A 22474-nucleotide genomic window follows, 5' to 3' on the forward strand; every position below is an offset into this window, starting at 1 on the left:
TATACCACCAGCTGCTACTCACGAGCGTTAAAGCACGCGCTGTGTACGTAGCGTGTGTACATCATGACATATGTGTACAAAATAATACACCATGGATATCAACTTTTCAAGGCTGGGAGGAAAAAAAGGAAAAGAGTGTCGCGCTCGAGGTGTGGGCAGTCTGTCAGATAAACCAATCAGGTCCAGAATACGTGTGTCATCATTCGTTAAGCCTGACTGACAAGCGCATGAACCAATCCCTGAAGGGTACATCCAAACAGGGCGGTTTGGCTGTCCAATCAGAAACCGGGACGCAGCAGTGGGCGGTCCCTTTCGTCTGTTGTGTGTTTGAGTCGACGCCATTTCGTGTCCACTGGTTTCAAGGTGATACAATCAGCCTGCAGAGCCGTTTACGGATCTTTACCTACTCAAGTAAAAACGGCGTTGACTTTTACTCATTTTTAGTGTTAAACTCCTGGTGAGTATTTTTAACCGAGAGATTTTTTTCCCCCCTATATTTTTTTTTATTTTTTTCTCGACTTTGAACCTCTTTGGGACCTTTTTGTTTTTATTTTTAATGCATTTTTCCTGGCTGGTATTCCTGAGACTGTGTTGGCTTTAGTGGCGTACATTTTGTGTTGGCATATTGAGCTGCGCAGAAACTAGTTTTAAGTAGCTTCCACGGCAAGATTTTTGCTTTTGTTTTTCGAATGAGACATTTCCAAAAAAAAAAAAAAAAACAACTCCATTTTTCAGGGCTGCTGTGTTGCCTCGTTTGTTTATCTGAGTGTGGTGATATTTCCGAGGAGAGAAATATGGAAGATTGTTCCAGTCTTTTCTGGACTGTGTTCAAAACGGGTCGCCCTTTTTCTGGAAACGTGTTTTTAAGAGGTTTTTTAAGCTCGTCCTGTGTTTTGCCTCCACCTGTAACTTGATGTGCAGTCGTTGACATTGACTCATGATGCGTGTTTTTCCTGTTTTCTTTGTGATTTTGGCAGTGCTGAGACAGTATATTTTCTGCAGCGAATCTCTCAGGAGTGATGTAATTTTTCAGGCAAGATGTTTTTTCCCTCAATGACAAGTGGGGGCGTTTTTTTTTAAAAGGAACATTAACACCTGGGATTGCTGTAGCATTGGTGTGGCAGGATTTGTGCATTTGGTAATTCTGATATAATCATTTATTTGCAGATGTAGAAACTCATTCATTCAGTCGCAGTGTGTTCTGAGCTGTGGAGCTGCTTATAGACCCAGCAAGGAGGCCTGCAGAGGGGCCTGCCATGAGCTGAAGTCAGGCCTGCACCTCTACATTGTTTGCTCCTGTCTTGAGTTTATCACTTTGCAGCTTTATGACTGAGCTATACATGTCTGTGAAAACTTATCATCTAATCTGCAACAAAGGTTTACAGCAGGAAGGCAGGTTAGGCTACTCAGAGGTGACCAAGGCCCCCTAAAAAGTGCAAGATCCCTGTTTACCCCCTGACTGTACCCCACCCCCCTTTTGGCCCCAAGTGTGTCCTCTGTAAGTGTCCTTGAGCATGTGTCCCTCCAGGCTACAGGGGCGCTGTTCTGCAGATGACCCTTTACTCTGGCCCCGATGAGGAGGGAAGATTTGGGGTGGGCACAAATTCTCCTCAGGCTGATAAGGCTCTGATCGAAGCTGACACTAGCATCTGATGTTTACCATGTTACAGGCGATTTATTAAGTCCATTCCATTCCCTCTTTTTTTGTGCATGACCATTTGAATTCCCTGTTTTCCTGAATTCCTAGACATGCTAGCACATATCACCTGAGCAGGCAGACACCAAGCGTGGCACTGTTGGCACCATGCTCAATTGCACACTCTACGTGTGATTATTAGGGGTGTTATTTTTAAAGGTAAAATCAAACGTGCACTTTAAACACCACTGTCTGGAGCAGTTGTAGCATTGGGTGGGTAAAGAAACCAGAACAGTGTCATAAACAAGTATTAATTGCACCATTTATAAATCTGTCCCTCCAGGATCTCACAGCAAAAAAAAAAAAAAAAAAAAAAAAATCGAATTTGCGGCCAGTTTTGTCAAAAATTGTGATTAAAAATTCCAGCATTTTTATGTGACTTTTTTTTTTGCGGGAAATTGTGGCTAATGACAAAAAGAGAAAAAAAATGATTTCTTTTTCAATTACTTTCTCCAAAAAAATAAGTCATGTAATCACTTGCTATAATAATTAGGGATGTACTGATACCACTTTTTCCTTCCCGATAACAATTCCCATCCCTGAACCTTAGGTCTCTGCCGATACGGAGTACTGATCTGATACCAGCATGTAAAATAAAAAAGGATGGGATATGAATTGTTGTATGTCTCAACTCCTAAAACTCTATGTAAAATATTAAGAAATAAATACATAATAGTAGAATGAATGCCATAAAACTTTTTTTATTATGATTATCCAGTGTTGACACAGGTCAAGGCACAGGTTAAAGCGCAGCCACACAGTTTGGTAAAAAAAAAAATTAAAAAAAGACATTTTAAAGGCTACAGTAGAATGCTTTTTAAACTCCGCTCTGTTTTGTTTGCCTGTAGCGTGCGTACGCGTAATGATGTGAGGCATTAGCGGATTGGTCATAGACTGTACTCGCCAGTACCGCATTTTAGGCAGTATCGGAGGCATTTCCAATACTGGTACCGGTACAACTCTAATAATAATCATACTGAATATTATAAAAACAGCTGCAAATGTTTTTTTTATAGTTCTCTTCTTTAGTTTTATTTAATTCGTTTCAAAACACCAGTAATGTTGCATAAAATCCTGAGTGAATAATGTAGCTCTCAAACCAGACAATGTGACAGTGAAACAACATGTATGTTACATTCTCTGTATACATAATATTTTAATACATCCAGCACATATTGTATACATTTAAACAAAGTGCAAATTCTTATGTCAACACAGAGCGTTTCTCCATACTGCAATGCCATTAGCGCATTTGATGACGCGTCCGATGACGTTTCAAATGATGACTTCTGGTCGGCCAGAAAACGCGAGAAAAATCACGGGACTTTTGAAAAATTGTAAGCCCCTGCCAATATTGCGGACTTTCGTTGAATTTGTCTTACTTATTGCGATCGTGATTTTCTGGAGGGACTGATAAATCATGCGAGGTATTTGTTCCTGAAAAAGCAACCAAAGATAGGTGTAGATACTTGAGGGGTGGATGGGCACGTCCCCCTCGATATTTAGAACAAAAACATGCAAGTAGTGGGGGACATTTACGCCAGAAGTTGGTGCAAAAAAATGCAGGAAATTAAGTGTAAGATGTTCAAAATTGTCTAGCAGAGGACCATTAACCCCCACACATATGTTTGTGTCCCTGCTCTCCACCCCTCCAAATGTTAAAATGAAACCTACGCCCTTGCAACCAAGTTCAGTCTTGTAGCAATCTTTGGGTGGTGGCTTTGTCGAAAAGATTTATGTGAGATTGAGAGAATGTATTTTAAACGAAGGAATACTTTGCATATCTATTGTCAAACAGGTGCGTTTGAGAGTTACGAGAAGAATAAAATCTGTAGAAAAGACTCTCGTACATGTCTAACTTGCAAAAATGATGATTTCAATGCTGCTGCGACGTTTGACTAGCTGATTGTCAGGCTAAGCAGCTGAGCCTTAAATCTGACCCCTGTGAGGGGCATTTAAATCATTATTTTGCGTGTTAGACAGTGTGTGGGAGTCTATTCTACAAGTTAAATGTGCTGGTGACATTAAGGGCATTATCATTTGGCTTTTTTTTTTTTTTTTTTTTTAACTTAATGTCCATACGTTGCCCTCCATGCTTGTGATAACAATACTTTCATTTTTAGAATGGCCTCTTTTCTAATATTACGTTTTTTGTTTCCCCCCTGTTTAGTTTTTGAAGCCACTTTTTTGAACGGCGGCAAATCGTAAGTTGGTCTCAACCTTTTTCTTTTTTTTTTTTTTCTTTTTTAAATATTTTTTTTGGTTTATTTTTCACCTCAACTTTTGCATCACTATTTTTTTTATATATTCCACTTCAGTTTTCACCCCTTTGTGATTCAGCCCATCTCTCCCTCCCCTTTTTAATCCCTAGAGCAAGTAGCATGTAGTGTTTTTTTTTTTTTTTGGTCTTTTTGTGCTGTGAAAGTAGAAAATCAGCTGCTTAATTTGCAAACTGTCTGACACTAGCGGCCTCTCACATCAGCTGTTCCCAGTTTATGATAATCACACGCGCATTGCTCAGCGTTGATTATGAGAGGCCCCCATTTGGAGCTAATTGCTGAATAACACTCCCCCAGCTCCCTCCTGCACCCAGTCTTTGGGTTCAGTACTGGCACTGACAAAGGCAAAGACAAGTCCTGGTTTTTACTGCCTTTACTTTGTAATTTGATCTTTTATTGTTATTATTTTTTTGAGTGTGCATGTCATTCTGCGGAGTCAAATCTGGTCCATTACCCACACACACAAAAATACACACTCTTGGAAACAGTGATGTCATCATTTTCACCCCCAATAGTAGGACTGTATTCATTCAAACAAGCATGCCTGCAGAATACCATGAGTAACTAATACATTCGGTAATCACTAATACTTCATGTATGTGATCTTTTTGTACACTTATTAATCAAACCTTACTAATGTCCTGAGAAACAGTTTTGACGTAGCATCTCTCACATCCTTCATCAGTTACCCAGAGCCCTTAAAACCACATTAAATCTCAGTCTAAAGTGCCGTATCATAGGCAAATGGACTTACTTAAGCCTCTTGGATGGGAGGTGAAACGTCTTCAAGAAACTCCAGCAAGTCCAGTTGCCTACGGTCTAGCACTCTTACCACGACCATGACTGAAAATCACCAAGTTAAATCTCAAAGGGTTAATTTTACATTCCTATTTATTGTCTCCTCCATTTTTACTCCCCAAATCTACAAAGCACACGCACACAGACAACATGCACATCTGTACAAACTGCTCTCTTGTCATTTTGTCTTGTCTGTCCATGAGCATGAGTCCCGAGAGCTGTGGTCGCAGTGTCATTCACAGTGCAAGCACAAACATCAAACCAACACTCACACACATGTAACAGGCAGCTTCAGACTCTACATTTCCTGTTTATATCTCCCACAAGTCTCAGCTGCAGGCTATCACACAATGAAGCCCAAATGAGGCAGATGGTAGGAACAATTACTACATGTTACCATGTCATGTCATTCAGATCCACACTGCCATGAATGAACTCTTAAAACATGAGGGGGCACAGGAAGCACTTAGCCCCTAGTATAAGAGCCCCGCAGTAAACACCACCTCTGTGAAGCCTGTGTTCAGAGCATTGAGATCAATCAGTTGAAGGAAGTTGCCTTATAACTAAGAAATAAACATGGTGATGGTCTAACTGTCGTCATAGCTGATTACACTGCAACGTGGGCACTGTGAGTGTGTCAAGAACTTTTTTTAAAAAGTAAAATTAGCAATGTATGGACATAAAAACCCTGCATTCAGAACTTTCCTTAAGTAAAAGTACAAAAGTATCAGTATTAAAATGTACTTAAAGTACCAAAAGTACTCTATGCAGAATGGCCACTTTCTCAATAATATATATTATAGTTCTGAATTCTAATTATTGATGCATTAACCCTTCAAAACCTGGAGCGACATCACTTTTCTTGTGATGCTTTCAGGCGCTTTTCGCAATTATTTAAACAGTTGAACCCTGAGTGAATTTGTGTGATGTCTTTTAAAAACAGGCAGTGAGCAACTTGCTAAGAAATGTCTCATAAACTGCAAAAAAAAAAAAAAGTTAATAAAAATTATTGAAAAGGAAGGAAAAAAGAAAGCTAGAGAACTATGTTTATAATTATTATAACATTTTAAAAGTAAGTTACATAATTTTAGGCACTCTTTCCAGGTCATTTCTTTGTTTGTTTTCTATTTATTTATTTATTTTTTACTAATTTTCTTGTTTTTAATTTTCTCCCCTTGCTGATTTATCTCTATTTTTTTTGGTTCATTTCTTTTGTTGCTCATTGCCTTCTTCACTTGTTCATAAAAGAAATAAAGCCAGTTTGCCCAGGTTTCAAAGGGTTAATGTGTACATTACTTTAATGTTGAAGCTGGTAAAGGGTGGAGCTAATTACTTTATGATTATATAAAATAATTACTTTATAAACTGCTGGGTACCTTAACCTATAATAATATATCACATTTAATAACATAAATCTGCAAAGTAACCAGTGACTAAAGCCGTCTAATAAAAGTAGTGCGGCAAAGTACAATTGCCCCTAAAATGTAAAAGAGGGGAAGTATAAAATAGCATAAAGAGGAAGTACTTGAGTAAATGTACTTAGTTTCTTGCACCACTGGGTACTGTAACTTTATTGTGTATCTAATTGAAATATGCAGGCAGCTGACACAGGCACTCTCATATCATGTTAGGTTGCACGTCCCAAAACGAAACAGGAAGCAAACAGGCAGAACAGGACCAGTGTTACAAGTAGATTATTGTAAGATTGATCTTCACTGAGCAGTGGCTGAACATGATGTTGAATCAACATTTTTAAAGCCCAAACTAAAACCAAAAAAAAAAACAACAAAAAAACAAAATCAGGGTGTCTACAGCTATAACCAAGTCAAATTAAAGATTTTTTGAGACCTTTTTAACACCACCTTATATGAAATTAAAAATGACAACAATTTGGTGAGTTAAATGTGTTTAATGTAAAGAAAAAATCTCATTGCTGCCATAAATGCTATGTATTACAATATTCAGAGAAATAACACAAATTATTTCTTCAATCTGTCAGGCTGGAGAAATTTTCATGGTAATGTGACATAAAATATTTAAGACCCATTGAATTTTAATTTAAGACAATTTAGGACTTGTAAGGCTTTATATTAAGAAAACTTCATTTAAGACTTTTTAAGGCCTTATTTTAAGAAAATTTAATTTAAGATGATTTTAAGACTTTTAAGGCCTTATATTAAGAAAACTTAATTTGAAACTTTTAAGGCCTTATGTTAAGAAAACCTAATTCAAGACAATTTAAGACTTTTTAAGGCCTTATATTAAAATTTGAGACAATTGAGGACTTTTTAAGGCCTTACATTGAGAAAACTTAATTTAAGACAATTTAAGACTTTTAAGGCCTTATATTATGAAAATATAATTAAAGACAATTTAAGACTTTTAAAGGTCTTACATTAAGAAAACTTAAGACAATTTAAGACTGTTTAAGGTCTTATATTAAGAAAACTTAATTAAAGACTGTTTAAAGTCTTATATTAAGAAAACTTAATTCAAGACAATCTAAGAGTTTTTAAGTTATATTAAAAAAAACTTAATTTAAGAAAATTGAGGACTTTTTAAGGACTTACATTAAGAAAACTTAATTTAAGACAATTTAAGACTTAAGGCCTTATATTAAGAAAACTTAACTTGTGTGTGACCTATGAGCCAAGTTGATTCTCATGGATTTATTTTTCAATTCGCACTGTTTCATGTCTTTGAAATAAAGAGAGAGCTTTATCTCTGTATTAATATTGGTATATCTCTGAGCTTTTTGACATACCGGAGTTGAAAGACCTTTTTAAGGCCATATGCTGAGAAAACTTAATTTAAGACAATTTAAGACTTTTAAGGCCTTATATTAATAAAACTTAATTTAAGACTTTTTTAAGGTCATATGGTGAAAAACCTTGATTTAAGACAATTTAAGACTTTTAAGGCCTTATATTAGGAAAAACTTAATTTAAGACAAAGACTTTTTAAGGCCTTATATAAACAAAAGTTAATTTAAGACTTTTTAAGGCCTTATATAAAGAAAACTTAATTTAAGACAATTTAAGACTTTTTAAGGCATATGCCAAGAAAACTAAATTTAAGACAAAGGCTTTTACGGCCTTATATTAGGAAAACCTAATTTAAGACAATTTAATACTTGTAAACGCCATATGCTGAGAAAACTTAATGTAAGACAATTGAAGACTTTTGAAGGCCTTATATAAAGAAAACTTAATTTAAGACAATTGAAGACTTTTGAAGGCCTTATATAAAGAAAACTTAATTTAAGACAGTTGAAGACTTTTTAAGGCCTTAAATTAAGAAAAATAAATAAGACTTTTTAAGGCCTTATATTAAGACAACTTAAATTAAGATAATTTAAAACTTTTTAAGGCCTTATATTTAAAAAAAAACTTTCAATTTTCATGGTAATGTAACATAAAATATTTAAGACCCATCAAATTTTAATTTAAGACAAATTAAGACTTTTTGAAGCCATATGCTGAGAAAACTTAATCTAAGACAATTTAAGACTTTTAAGGTCTTATATTAAGAAAACTTAATTCAAGACTTTTGAAGGCCTTATGTCAAGAAAACTTGATTTAAGACAATTTAAGACTTTTAATTCCTTATATTAAGAAAACTTAATTTGAGACTTTTAAAGCTTTACATCAAGAAAATTTAATCAAGACTATTGAGAACTTTTAAAGGCCTTATATTATGAAAACTTAATTCAAGACAAATTAAGACTTTTTAAAGCTTTATATTAAGAAAAATTATTTTAAGACAATTAAAGACTTTTAAGGCTTTATATTAAGAAAACTTGTGTGTGACCTATGAGCCAATTTGATTCTCATGGATTTATTTTTCAATTTGCACTGTTTCAGGTGTCTTTAAAATAAAAAGATAAATAGTGAGCTTTAACTCTGTATTAATATTGGTACATCTCTGAGCTTTTGACACAATGGAGTTCAAAGACCTTTGATAATGTGTCCTCATCAAGTGCACGGCACACACACCTGCACATTAGCACATACACACCCACACATGCACTCAAGTAATAAAGTAAGTATCAAGTAATAAAAATATTTGCGCATCTTGCAACGCGCTGCTGCCACCATGTCCCGCACTCGATTCCACGCCCTGAGCCATAACTGTGGTTTGACCACCGGCTAACCCGACCGGCACGTCAAGGTCGACACCCCGACAAGCTGGCGGCCTTTCGCAGCATCTGGGAGAGGTGGGTGACCCACCTTCTTCTATTATTCAACCCGGGGGGAGGATGTGTGTGTCGGCGAGCAGCTTGTCCTGTTTTAGGGCCGCTGTCCCTTCTGGCAGTACATCCCGAGCAAACCGGCAAAAAAAAACGGGATACAAGTATAGGTCGCCTGTGACGTTGGAACATCCTATGCCTGGAGGATGCAGGTATACACCAGGAGAGCTGCTGGGGCTCCCCCAGAAGTCAAGCAGTGGAAACAGGTTGTCCTGGAGTTGACATAGGGGCTCCAAGGCAAAACTGTAACCACTTTTTTTTTTTTAAAATCTTTTTGAGCTGGCGGAGGAGCTGCTGAAAAGAAAACTTGTGGGCACCATCCGCCGCAATAAACTTGAGCTGCCCCAGCGCCTGTTAAAAGTCAGGAGGAGAGCGGTCTTCTCAATCTTTGACCACTACGGCAGTGTCCTACATCGCTGCATGCAAATGAAATGTGTTGCTACTCAGCAACAAACACTGCGAGCCAGCGTCGAGCAAGGCCAAGCACCAGAAACCAGTGGTCATCGTGGACTACAACCGCTGGATAAGGTATGTGGTATGTCCCATCAATTTCAAATCAATTAACTGAATTTATATTTGTCTGAGGTATTTGGGGCTTTATTATTCAGTTTTCTTTTTTGCATTTATAGGCCATAAAGATTAAATATATATTTATGTATTCTGAGGAATAGCCTAATTTTTGTAGCCTATTCTTTCATTTATTTTTCTTTGGTCTTTTTCGCTTTTAGGTTGTCAGCATCTACAGCTGCAGAAGAAGGACCTGTCGGTGGCCACTGGTTTTGTTTTATAACATGCTGGATGTCTCATCATTTGGACAGCCGTCGATCCTAGTGATGGCCAAATGAGGCCTCATGAACCACTGTCTTTATTTTCTGAAGCCACCAGATGGCGCTGTCTGTTCAACAAAGGTTTGAACATTGCAAGTCCTTCAGCCTTTAAACCAAGAGCGCCATCTGGTGGGGTCAGAAAATAAAGAAATTGGTTCATGAGGCTTCATTTGGCCATCACTAGTCGATCCCTCCTGGAATTTTTTTTAATTTTAATAAATTTTGGTGTTGATCTAAGTGAACTTGTATTTTACTTTATTTCTGGAGCAAAATAAGATAATTAGAAGGTAAACACTTTCATACTGCATAAATAAAATTATTGCTAACAATTGACATATCACAGACTGTTACAATGAAATTTAAAAAATAAATCCGCTCAGCATTTATTATATGCGAAATAATCCATTTCATATGTTGTTTTCATATACAAAACATACTTTTTGTAAAGAAAATGAACAAATATTTGATAGTTATCAGGACTTAAGTTGGTTAAAAGATTTAAGCAAAAAAAAGTGGGGAAAAAAAGTATAATATTTTACAGCTCTTTAAGGAGTGGGACCATATTTGGCCACAAGGGTAATGAGAGTAACAAATTTAAAAAATCTGACACTGCACAAAAAATAAAAATGCATCAAAATCAGTGTTGTTAATGACACATCCCAGCCTGCAATAATCCCCTCCAAATAAATTCCACTCAGCATTTATTATATGGGAAATAATTCATTTTATATGTTTTTTCATATCAAAATGAGCAAATATTTGATAGGTATCATCAGGACTGAAGTTGGTTACAAGATTTAAGCAAAAAAAGAAGTGGAAAAAATATTGATATATGATATTTTTATAGCTTGTAGCATTGACCACAAGGGTAATGAGAGTCAATTTTTATAAGGGACTTTTTAAGGCCATATATTAAGAAAATTTAAGACATTTGAAGACATTTTAAGGATCCGTAGACACCCTGACTATGGGCATTGCCATTTTTTCATCTTAAGGGCCATTACATGTAAAATGTTCTGTTATTTTGTCTACTTAGTGTGATAATTCTTAGTCCGATGGCTTTTGCTTGGCACCAGTCTCTGTCAAGAAAGTCACTTGCTTGTCTATAAACCCTTTATATTGCCCTTTGAACCCCAAACATGCCACAAAGAATCAGAAACACTTGCCGAGCAGCCTGTGATACCCCCCCCCCCAAACACACCCGGTGTTGTCGACACCCTGTCAGCTTGCCAAGCAATAGAAACATGCCGGCCAAATCATGTAGAGGAGAGCATTAAGCTTTGGCCAGACAGCCTGCTGCAAACCATGTAATCCCCTGCTAGTAGCCAGCAGCCAGAGAGGGAGAGGCTGCTGCTGGGCTACAGTTGAGCCCGACTGGCAGCAGTGCCGAGCTTTGGCAGGTGAGATACAGCTGAAGTGGTTGAAAGTAAGACGAACAGCTCGCAGGATGGAGAGGGAATTTGCAACAAAACATGATAGGCACGTCAAAGGTCAGAGTGTTCGCTCATGATGCTGAAAAACAATCCTATAAAGTTTATGAAATATAAAGGAAGCGAGTTCATCTACAGGAGGTGAACAAAATAACAGAAACAACGTACAGTAAGACCCTGGAAAACATATTTCAACCCTGAGGCTGCATAATGGTCATTCATCATGCCACAAAGAACAAAGAATGAATCAAAATTTCTTTGAGTCAGTGCTAGTGAAGATCTACTTTAAAGGGCTGTAATACTTTATCAGTTTATACACGCAATCAGGATTTTCTGAGACTCCCCCCTCCCCCTGCAGTGTTACATAACTTTGCAGTGTTTGCAACTAATGCAACAGCAGCAACAATCTGGCCTCTCTACTGGCATTAAAGCTGACATACTTTACACTGCTGATTGTATGACACACTTGTGTGACTTGCTTTGATAGTTGAGCAGCAGAGAGGAGTTTCAAAAAGCATGATGATGTTTGATATTATACACACAAGGTAATTATCTTGTAGGAAGAAGATAACTTGTGGGAACAAAATAATTGTATTGTGTGCAGAAATTATTTTCTTGTGGGAGCAAGGTATTTTGAGGGAACAAGTTATATCCTATACTCACAAGTTAATTATCTCGTATGCATATGGTAATTATCTTGTGGGAATAACTTATTTTTCTTGTGTGAACAAGTTATTATCTTATATGCACTAGTTAATTACCTTGTATGCCTATGGTAGTTATCTTTGTGGGAACAAGATTAGTATCTCGTGTGTACAAGTTATTATCTTGTGGGAACAAGTTACTATCTAATATGCACTAGTTAATTATCTTGTACGCATAAGTTAATCACCTTGTGGGAACAACTTACATATCTTGTGCCAGCAAGATAACTTGTGGGAACAGAAAAATGATCTTGTGGAAACAAGATATTTTGTGAGAACAAGTTCTCTTATACGCACAAGTTAATTATCTTGTTTGCATTTGATAAGAATCTTGTGGGAACAACTGATTTATCTTGTGCACACAAGATAACTTGTGGGAATGAGATAATCATCTTGTGGGAATAACTTATTTTCTTGTGCCCACAAGTTATTATCTTGTGAGAACAAGTTATTATCTTATACACATATAATTATCTTGTGGGAATAACTTATTTTTCTTGTGTGAACAAGTTATTATCTTATACGCATATGATAATTATCTTGTGGGAACAAAATAATTGTAGTGTGTGCGCAAGTTATTATCTTGTGGGAACAAGTTAATTACTTTGTGGAAACGATGATTTGTGGGAACAAGGTATAATATTATACGCACTACTTAATTATCTTGTATGCCTATGATAATTATCTTTGTGAGAACAAGATTATTATCTCGTGTGTACAAGTTATTATCTTGTGGGAACAAGTTAATACCTTTGTGGAAACAAGAAGATTTGTGGGAACAAGTTACTAACTAATACGCACTAGTTAATTATCTTGTACGCATAAGTTAATCACCTTGTGGGAACAACTTAAATATCTTGTGCCAGCAAGATAACTTGTGGGAACAGAAAAATTATCTTGTGGAAACAAGATATTTTGTGAGAACAAGTTCTCTTACACGCACAAGTTAATTATCTTGTTTGCATTTGATAAAAATCTTGTGGGAACAACTGATTTATCTTGTGCACACAAGATAACTTGTGGGAATGAGATAATCATCTTGGGGTCCATGTCATTGGTTCGACATCCCATTAGTCAGACTGTCTGCGGTGCTGAACGGCTCGCGGTGGGCGTATGGTGCGGAGCAGGCTCACGGCTTATGAGTTTGTCACTTTTTTTTTTCATTTTAACCCTCACCATGATCTTTTCCTGACCCTAACCAAGTGGTTTTTGTGCCTAAACCTAACCAGACCTTAACCACAGGGCATCATGATAATTTCAGAACGGACTTCGGAACAATGAGTTTAATATGGTCGGAACAATGGGATGTTGGACCAATGGGCAGTTCCCATCATCTTGTGGGAATAACTTATTTTTCTTGTGCCCACAAGTTATTATCTTGTGAGAACATGATATTATTTTGTGGGAACAAGTTATTATCTTATACACATAAAATTATCTTGTGGGAACAACTGATTTATCTTGTGTAATTATATTGTTCACCCATTATTATCTTGTGGGAACAAGTTCTTCATTTTGTGCAAACAAGATAACTTGTGGGAACAAAATAATTGGTAACTAGATAATTATCATGTGGGAACAGTTCATTTGTCTCGTGCGCACAAGAGACCCTCACCGGCACTGACTCAAACAAACTCAAAGGGATCAAGATAAAAAGTGTGACATCACACCAGTCGGCTCATGAGCTATCACAGAATATTAATACAAGCTTCCTGCTGTGTGATTATGTTCAGGTGTTGTAGTTTGTGACGAGCTTCAGTAAGTGGTGTTTACTGCAGGGAGTGTCACATTTCACCCTCTGAAGAGGTGAAAACAACTTCAGTATATAAACACGTTTGTTTTAAGCAGCTTTCTCACAATGCAATATCTTGTTTTGTCATAACAAACAAACATTTATCCCACAGGTTTTTTTTTTTTGTTTTGGTTTTTTTGGCTGCCTCCATTTTTTTAAAAACATTTTACCTCCTGACCAACCCCTCTTCCCTTTTTGAGCCCATCTTGGGTTTTGCCAAAAAAAATATTCCAAGAAAACCAAACTTTTTGGAGGTGTAGTAGATGTCCGCCCACAGTCACTGACTCCATCTCTCATAGTTCCTCGACGACCCTCTTCTCTCCAACAGACACAGACAGACAGGCAGGCAGACCTCCACCGACCCGAATACAGGCACAATGGAGTGAGTGCTGGCTGCTTCATGACCCGATCACATTGTGTATTCTGCTGTCTCATATCCACTATAGTGGCTTCTGTCTCCCTTTTAGAAGTGCAAAAACACATTTAGATGTGTGAGTGTGACAAAAGTACCCCTCTTTGCTAAAACCCACTTCTTATTGTAGGAAATAGAAAGTAGCACCTTGAATTTTCCATGTGTATGTCAATGCTGACGATGCCCTTTTGTTAATGTAAAGATTGGTCCATGTGGCCATCAGTAAGTGAGCATCAAAGGTCTTAATGCTTAAATGATAAGTCGATTAATTGATAACATAATTGCTGCTTTTCTGTGTTTTACATGACTGTAAATTTGATATATTTTTGTTTTGTTGTACAAAACAAGCAGTTTGAAGATGTCACCTGTGGCCCTGCAAAATTATGATGGGCATTTTCTATCAACAATAACAGCCCTCTGCAACTTTCACCCACTTCAAGTCCACTTTTCTTCAAAGTTTTGACACATGCTAAGAGTTTAAGCACAGTAGTTAAAGCCCCGCTCCTAAAGTGCTTCAACACTCACAACTCACATTGTACTTGGTGCAGAGATAATCTAAAAATCATAGTGCAAGACAAAAACAAATCTAACATCTCACTCTACTCTTTTTCTCTACCCATCCTCCACCTCTCTCCGCCTGTCCCCCTGTTCCTTGTGTCTCGTCGGTCATCGTCCTCCGCCGCCGCCAGCCTCATGGCCAGCAGCAACGTGACCAACAAGACTGACCCTCGCTCCCTCAACTCCCGCGTCTTCATCGGCAACCTCAACACCCTCCTGGTCACCAAGGCCGACGTGGAGGCCATCTTCTCCAAGTACGGCAAGGTCGTCGGCTGTTCTGTCCACAAGGGCTACGCCTTTGTCCAGTACGCCAATGAGAGGAACGCCAGGGCCGCTGTGGCCGGCGAGGACGGCCGCATGATCGTGGGACAGGTGCTAGGTGAGTTGGAGAGGGGGAGATGGGTAATAAAGGGATGGAGATACAGAGTCAAGAAAGGCAGTACTGTGTGTTGTCACAATGCTGGAATATCTTACTTTGATACAATACATTCAAGAATAGTGATTTTTGATACCATGGAGACAATTGGCATGAAATTAGATTTATTAAAAAATATGAATATAACAAGGCTCTAATGTTCCAGCAGGATAACGCACCATGTCACAAAGTTCAAATCATCTCAAACTGGTTTCTTGAACATGACAATGAGTTCACTGTACTCCAATGGCCTCCACAGTCACCAGATCTCAATCCAATAGAGCACCCTTGGGATGTGGTGGAACGGGAGATTCACATTATGGGATCATGGGTGTGCGGCCGACAAATCTGCAGCAACTGTGTAATGCTATCATGTCAATATGGACCAAAATCTCAGAGGAATGTTTCCAGCACCTTGTTGAATCTATGACACCAAGAATTATGGCAGCTCTGAAGGCAAAAGGGGTCCCACCTGGTACTAGCAAGGTGTACCTAATAAAGTGGCCGGTGAGGGTATAGTGTTTGCGTGGGAAAAAAAAGTCTGAGGTTAAATGTGTACAAGGGTGCAGTGCTATTTGTGTAAAAAGAATATTTGGTTGCCTGGCAACCTCGTGGTGTCAGCAAGACTCCAGGAAGTTACTGTGCCAGTGTTTCACTACCCCATCACCACAGTTAAACATGGAAATAATTCACAGCACATGCTTTTAAAACTTTATTTCCTGTACCTGCTTGTTTAAAATCAAAGTCAGTGCTGGAGCTTATCCCAGCATGCACTGGGCAAAAACAAGGAAACTGTCAAGGGAACCAGCCATGAATCTGTTTCTGGGTCACAAAACAGTCACAGAAACATATATTAAGTCTCACAGTTACAGTTTACACTCCTCAGTTCAGCTTCATATTCAAACACAAGACCTTTTCTCTGTTCGGAGACATCAACAGCTGAGTCACTGTGCTGCCCTCTAGTGCTACAAACCTGTAACTTACTGTTTCAAAACATCAACATCTCCCACTTAAGTAAAGACAAGCAGCTGTTTTGTAGTCTTTATTTTCTGACCTGTCTGATGCTCAACGCAGGTCAAAACAAATGTGATTAATTATTTGCAAATACCACCTGGTAGGGCTAAAACCTGCGTTAGTCCTCCAAACCAAAATACCATCAGGTGAAGGGAAAGAGTGATAAAATGTGCTAATTGAAATTTCGCACTCCACAACGTATTTCTTGCTCTTTCTCACACTCCTGGAGACTCTAACACCTCCTTGACTCCACATTTTCTCCTCCCTCAGACATCAACCTGGCAGGCGAGCCGAAACCTCACAGATCGAAGACAGTGAAGCGTTCTGCAGGAGACATGTACAGGTGTGTACGCATTTGATTATGCTCGCAGCAGCAACATAGCAATTCCAGTAATTCTGCAATCTGACAGCCTTTGAAGCGCAGAGTAAGAAAGGCGTAACTTCTTGTCAAAGATAAGTGCCCTTTGCTGGAGTTAATCTCTGCTCTTTCCACAGTTCATCTATTGATTTGGACTATGACTTTCAGAGAGATTACTATGACAGGTAAGCTGTTTATTCTTTAAATGAATAATTGCTCTTGTTTGTATCCATATACCTGGTGTCTGTTGTTGGTGAAGTCCTTATTGTCCAGAGTGCATCACATCCTGATTTTTATGGTTTACTTTCAAATATTCTTCATTTCTACACCTTCAACTTGTGGCTTGGACCAACTTAGGGTTTGCTCAGCAATGCCATGTTTGAATTAAAGGGAAAATTGCTACTTTTCATGTGGATGTCTAATTCATATTGATGGTAAATATGGTTGATTGAAGCAATAATTCCTTGGTGCTTGCTGTACTGACAGAGAAAGCTGAGTTCGCAGCTACAAAGTTCTTCCTGCATCCAGCGCCGTCATTGGATGTAGCAGCAAACTACAGGCTATTTCAGCTCGGACTGAGTAGCCAGGTGTTGGGCTCAAGATGCCACTCAAAAACCAAACTTCCCTATTCTCTTTGCTTCTATTGCGAACTCGCTACATTTCCAACTACCAAAATGGCATACCAAAGAATGAGTGCGGAGGATAGATGAGGATACATTTGACAGTATGTTGGGTGACTTTGAGAATCAGCAGTATTCATTCAAGCCAGAGTATACGGCTGATGAAATGCAGCTGAGAGAGGCCCAGGCTGTGGATGCATGAGCCGTGTAAGAGGATATGGTTGGCTAGGACCCTCCAGGAACTGAGCTGCTGAGAGCAAACTCCGACTGGTGGTGCCTTTGCTCAAATTGCCCTCCGATGCCAACAGAAGCTGAGTCACTCTGCTGCAGTGAATGTCAGCGTGGACAGATTTGTTGGATGCTGTCGACAACGCCAACCCCAGGAGAACCTGTGTGTGCTTTCCTGCTTTACTATGCGTAGAAGTTTTACTCCCCCCTGGACAGAGGTATGCTGGAGACCTTCTTTAGGCAGCAGGCTAAGCAAAGTATTCCAGACGTCCCTATCCCCAGCAACACTTTCCAGCTCTTCCTGGGGGACCCCAAGGCGTTCCCAGGTCAGATGAGATATGTAATCTATCCAGCGTGTTCTGGGTCTGTCCCAGGGCCTCCTACCAGCCTGGAACACCTCTAACAGGAGGCACCCAGGAGGCATTCTGATCAGATGCCCGCACAACCTCAACTGACCCCTTTTGGCGGCTCCAATCCGAACCCTCCGAGCTCCTTACCCTATCTCTAAGGCTGAGCCCAGCCACCCTGGGGACAGAGGGGGCAGAGGACGACTAAATGAGCATTTTTTCACCTGTGCTTTGGCCAACAATATAATAGCAACAGGCTACCAGGTTAGTAGTAGCTATGGGCGTAGGAGAAGAGTACCCAATGCGTCTTGTACTTGTAGGCAATGTTGGCACAGATTCCGCAAGCAGGAGAACTCAGCTTTCTCGGTCATGCACTGACGAAATTCTTGCTTAAACTGACTACAGTTACCGTCAATACTGACTGGATATCCACATAAAAGGAGAATTTTCCTTTTAAAGTGTCAATGTGCAAATTCAAAGGGCTTCTTTAACCAAATATTAAACTAAACATTCTTGAAAAATCCACATTAGATTTTGACAGTGATACCACTTATGCACCTCTGTACCTCAGGATGTACTCCTACCAGTCCCGGGTGCCTCCTCCCCCTCCTCCCCTGTCCCGCGCTGTCATTCCCTCAAAGCGTCCGAGGGTCAGTCTGAGCGGAGGAGGGAGCCGACGAACCAAAACCAGCTTCTCCTCCTCCTCCAAGACCAGCCAGAGGACCTCCCGTACAAGTAGGTACCACAGTTAAGTCGGCTGTCCAGTGCTGCTCAAATCTGCATGAATGTCGTTGTGACTTTTCGACTGCACTTCCCTCCACAGTGAAGGTAGATGATCTACAGACCATCAAGAGAGAGCTAACGCAGATCAAACACAAGGTGGACTACCTGCTGGAGAGCCTAGAGCGCATGGAAAAGGACCACAGCAAGAAGTCAGGTGGGCCTCAATGACTCGATAGAAATGAAATAAAAACAAAGATGTGAATTAGGGCTGCATGATATATTGAGAATTTTTCTGCATCACAATCTCAATATGCGCGATATAGATACCGCAAAACATTCCTTGAACTGTCATAAATAGTATATTTACATGTGCCATGCATTCACACACTGCATGTCAATATATTTGGCCTATCAGATGGAGCCCTACTGCCCTAGATGCGAGGGAGTGACTGAGGACAACCAATACGTGTTGAAACAGTGTCGTTGGGTCCTAGTAGTTTTGAAAGTATTTCTTATGCCACAGAAACCACTGAGAGCAAAACTTGTGTTTTAGATGTTATTGTGACAATGTCCGTGATATCGAGACTCACTCAAATGACTACCTTTACGTTCCTGCGGCCAGCGGTAGCCGTACCCGGAGGCATTATGTTTACGGGTTGTCCGTCTGTCCACCCATATGTATGTCTGTCCATCCGTCAGTCCCATTCTCTTGAATGCAATATCTCAAGACCGCCTTGAGAGAATTTCCTCAAATTTGGCACAAACATTCACTCAGGGTGCTTTCACACCTGCCCTCTTTGGTTCGGTTCAATCGAACTCAAGTTTGTTTGCCCCCTAATTGTGCTTAATTTGGGCAGGTGTGAACACAGCGCTCACACTCAGGTGCGCACCAAAACAACTGGACTGAGACCTTCTTGAAGAGGTGGTCTCAGTCCGATTACAAGTGACCTTCGGACCAAAGCAAGACAACTCTAGGTCTGAAAGCAGCCTTAAGGCCCATTTATGCTCCCTTTGCGTACAAAAATGTATACGTCCGTTTCAAACGATGTTACCGTCACTGCCCACATACTTCCATGCGCCCTTTACGTTGGCATGGATGTTAACCAATATATCCACCAGGAGGCAGCCCAGCATCAAAAGTTTATGACAACAACAAACTCAAAAACAAACATGGCGACTGTGGAGGAGATACTGATAATGTACCTCTTGCATAAAAGACAAAAACAAAGGCAGCGTTGTAGGAGGCGGTGGTCGGTGAGGCCGTTAAATACATCGCGACTGGAGGACGGAGAATTCTTTCTCTAGTACTGCCGATGAGAGAAACTGAATTATTATTATTATTATATAATTATTTCTTCTTCGTGTCTCACTAGAGCTACGTATCAGGTAGTGACAGCTACACTGCCCCCACGATTCCCGGGATACTGCTCCGTTTGGCCCATATCCGTAAGCTTTATGGAAACGTGCAGAAATACAGACGAAATGAACGCGGAGCACGGACAGAAGGCTCCGTCCGTATCCGTATCCGGATTTAACGTTGAGCATAAATGGGCCTTTAGACTCAACGATGAACTATTTAGATTTGGTGGTCAAAGATCAATGTCACTGTGACCTTGCGCCTGTCTCATTCTCAAGAACACCTAAAGGGAATTTCTTTAAATTCGGCACAAACGTCCACTTGGACTAAAGAATAAACTGATTAGAATTTGGTGGTCGCAGGTCAAAGGTCAAGCTCACTGTGACCTCACAAAACATTTTTTTGGCCATAACTTAAGAATTCTTTTGCTAAGTATGACAAAACTTCACACAAATCTAAAATAATAAAATTTAATAAAATAAATAGGTCAGCTTCACTGTGACATCATAATGTTCTGCTTAAGATACGTTTCTGGCCATTACTTAACGTCATAATTCAGGAACAAAAGGGTCATTTGGTCAGACCTGAATTGGTGACTCCAATCTCGAAACTGTGCTGATATATAGATCGTCTGTGCTTCCGGGGGGAAGATGTGTGTGTGAAACATCCATGTTTTCACAGACATGGATGTAAACTGTAAGACAAACTTGACTGGTCCATAGAGGTGTACAACTGCAGGAAAGACATTAAAACTGTATAAATATTTCGTTATTTATCATGAGTCATCGTCACAATATTCAACAAAGCTTTCGCATATTACATTTTCCTGATATCGTGCAGCCCTAATGTGGATGTTAGTTAAATCAGAGAAGCATTTTGTAAATCAGCCCTGTGGTCGCTGTAAGAGTTTCCTTGCTTTATTTAACAAACGTTCCCGCTGTCTCCCTCCATGTACTTAGAGATGAAGAGCTGCAAACCAGAACCAGGTGAGGTGTCCCCCCTCAACTCCTCCACCTCCAGCAAGAAAGATGACAGCCTGAAACGGGGGCTGAATGACTCAGAGGAGGAGGGAGATCTGCTGGAGGACGAAGACGAGGTGAAGAGCGGGGATTTGTTTATTCGAGGCTCGCCATTAGAATGAGCGATGAGGAGAGGAAGGGAACTATTTACAAAAGCTAAGAGCTTGTGTCATAATTTTTTTTTTTGTCCACTCTTTCCGCCTGTGCAGATGAAAAGCAGAGGGAGAGAGGAGGAAGAGGAGGAGGAGGAAGGTGAGCAGGAGGAAGGAGAGGATAACGGTGATAGCGCCAACGGAGACGAGTCCTAAACACTCCACAGAAATGCACACGCACATACACAACACGAATTGTGTATGATTGTATCTCCACACCAGACTTGTACACAGTGGTCATGTGCTCATATCTGCTGAACTGACTGGACATTTATATACAGTGTATTGTAGATATTGCTTTCTCACACACTGACACACACACATACACAAATTCATAAATATGTCAAGTACTTGTAATATGTCAAGAATTTTCCAAGTTTTCTTTTAAGACGCTAATTTGAGTTTTCCTTTTTTCTGACATTCTTTTATTTGACTTTTATATGGACCTTTTATGCGATTGGATAAATGCAAACTAAGATGTGTTACATTCAGACGGTTCAGTTGAGGATAAATGTAACACCGTATAACATTGTGTGTCTGAACTCAGGGCTATAAGCCACTCCAGTACGAAACATTAAAGTAAGAATTTCTGTTATTATTTTTTTTTAGATGACTGTGTTGACTTTATGCCAAAAAAGATTTGAGCTAATCAGTGGCTGAAACTGTTTCAAACTTTAAAAAGCTATTCCTGATCCAGCAGCTGTACAGCTACCTCCTAGCCAGCAGGTGGCAGTGCATCATAACAGCCGGCCACACGAAACACCACGAGAACTTCACCTTCTGCTTGTGAGATAACATGAGCATGTATTTAAAAAAAAACCTCATATCCAACTGCACAAAATGCTCAGATAAAATCCTTATTGCTCTGAAAATAGTTTTGTTTGTTGCCGAGGTGTTGCAACCTCAACTGATCTCGACTTGTGTAATGCAGTGCTACTCCATGTTTGTGTGTTTCTGTTGATGTTTTGTTTGTCATTCGACTGCACTGGTGAAAGTGAATAAAACATGTTTTCCAAGTTGGAATCTGTTTGAGCTTGTGTCATTGTCCACACGGATGCGTTCAGGCGCACTGTGACAGGATGTCCACAGGTCCTTAATGGGTCTTAAAATGTCTGAAATTCAATTGTATAAATATCAGGCCCTAAAAGTCATTAAATAGCCTTAGATATGAATTTGTGAGGTCTCAATTGCCACAACTGTCTAATTTCATTCATCCATATTTTGATTTCCTTTTGTCGAGATGAGTTCTGATGTTACAAATCTTCAAATCTTCATCTTTTTACCTCACACTTGCACGTACCTTTTGTCAAATGCAGATTGATGCAACTCATTCCTACACAAACCTACTCTGCATGGGACCATGGATATAATTGCACCTGCAATACTTGAATATGAAAAAAACATGTATTTGTCCATGAATTAGTCTTAAATTTGGCTAAAAAAATAATCTTAAAAAGCACTGAATTTAAGTGTCTGATACCTGTAGACAGGTAGCT

The 22474-nt window shown here is 39.4% G+C and overlaps 1 protein-coding gene across 4 annotated transcripts; it reads left to right on the forward strand.

Moving 5' to 3' along the window:
- The first annotated feature begins 323 nt into the window (after nucleotides 1-323).
- On the forward strand, nucleotides 324-22001 carry LOC125883593 (heterogeneous nuclear ribonucleoprotein C). Of its 4 annotated transcripts, XM_049568004.1 has the most exons (10): nucleotides 324-457; nucleotides 3867-3900; nucleotides 14104-14157; nucleotides 14877-15124; nucleotides 16445-16517; nucleotides 16670-16717; nucleotides 18299-18462; nucleotides 18551-18664; nucleotides 20767-20903; nucleotides 21036-22001. In XM_049568004.1, the coding sequence occupies exons 3-10, from the start codon at nucleotides 14153-14155 to the stop codon at nucleotides 21132-21134; spliced, it is 888 nt and encodes a 295-aa protein (XP_049423961.1). In that variant the 5' UTR covers nucleotides 324-457; nucleotides 3867-3900; nucleotides 14104-14152; the 3' UTR covers nucleotides 21135-22001. The 4 variants fall into 4 exon arrangements, with proteins under 4 accessions (XP_049423961.1, XP_049423962.1, XP_049423964.1 ...); XM_049568005.1 differs by lacking the exon at nucleotides 14104-14157; XM_049568006.1 differs by lacking the exons at nucleotides 324-457; nucleotides 14104-14157 and adding an exon at nucleotides 494-1138.
- The last annotated feature ends 473 nt before the right edge of the window (nucleotides 22002-22474 follow it).

The sequence above is a fragment of the Epinephelus fuscoguttatus genome, linkage group LG23 (genome assembly GCF_011397635.1).
Source record: "Epinephelus fuscoguttatus linkage group LG23, E.fuscoguttatus.final_Chr_v1".
NCBI lineage: Eukaryota > Metazoa > Chordata > Actinopteri > Perciformes > Serranidae > Epinephelus > Epinephelus fuscoguttatus.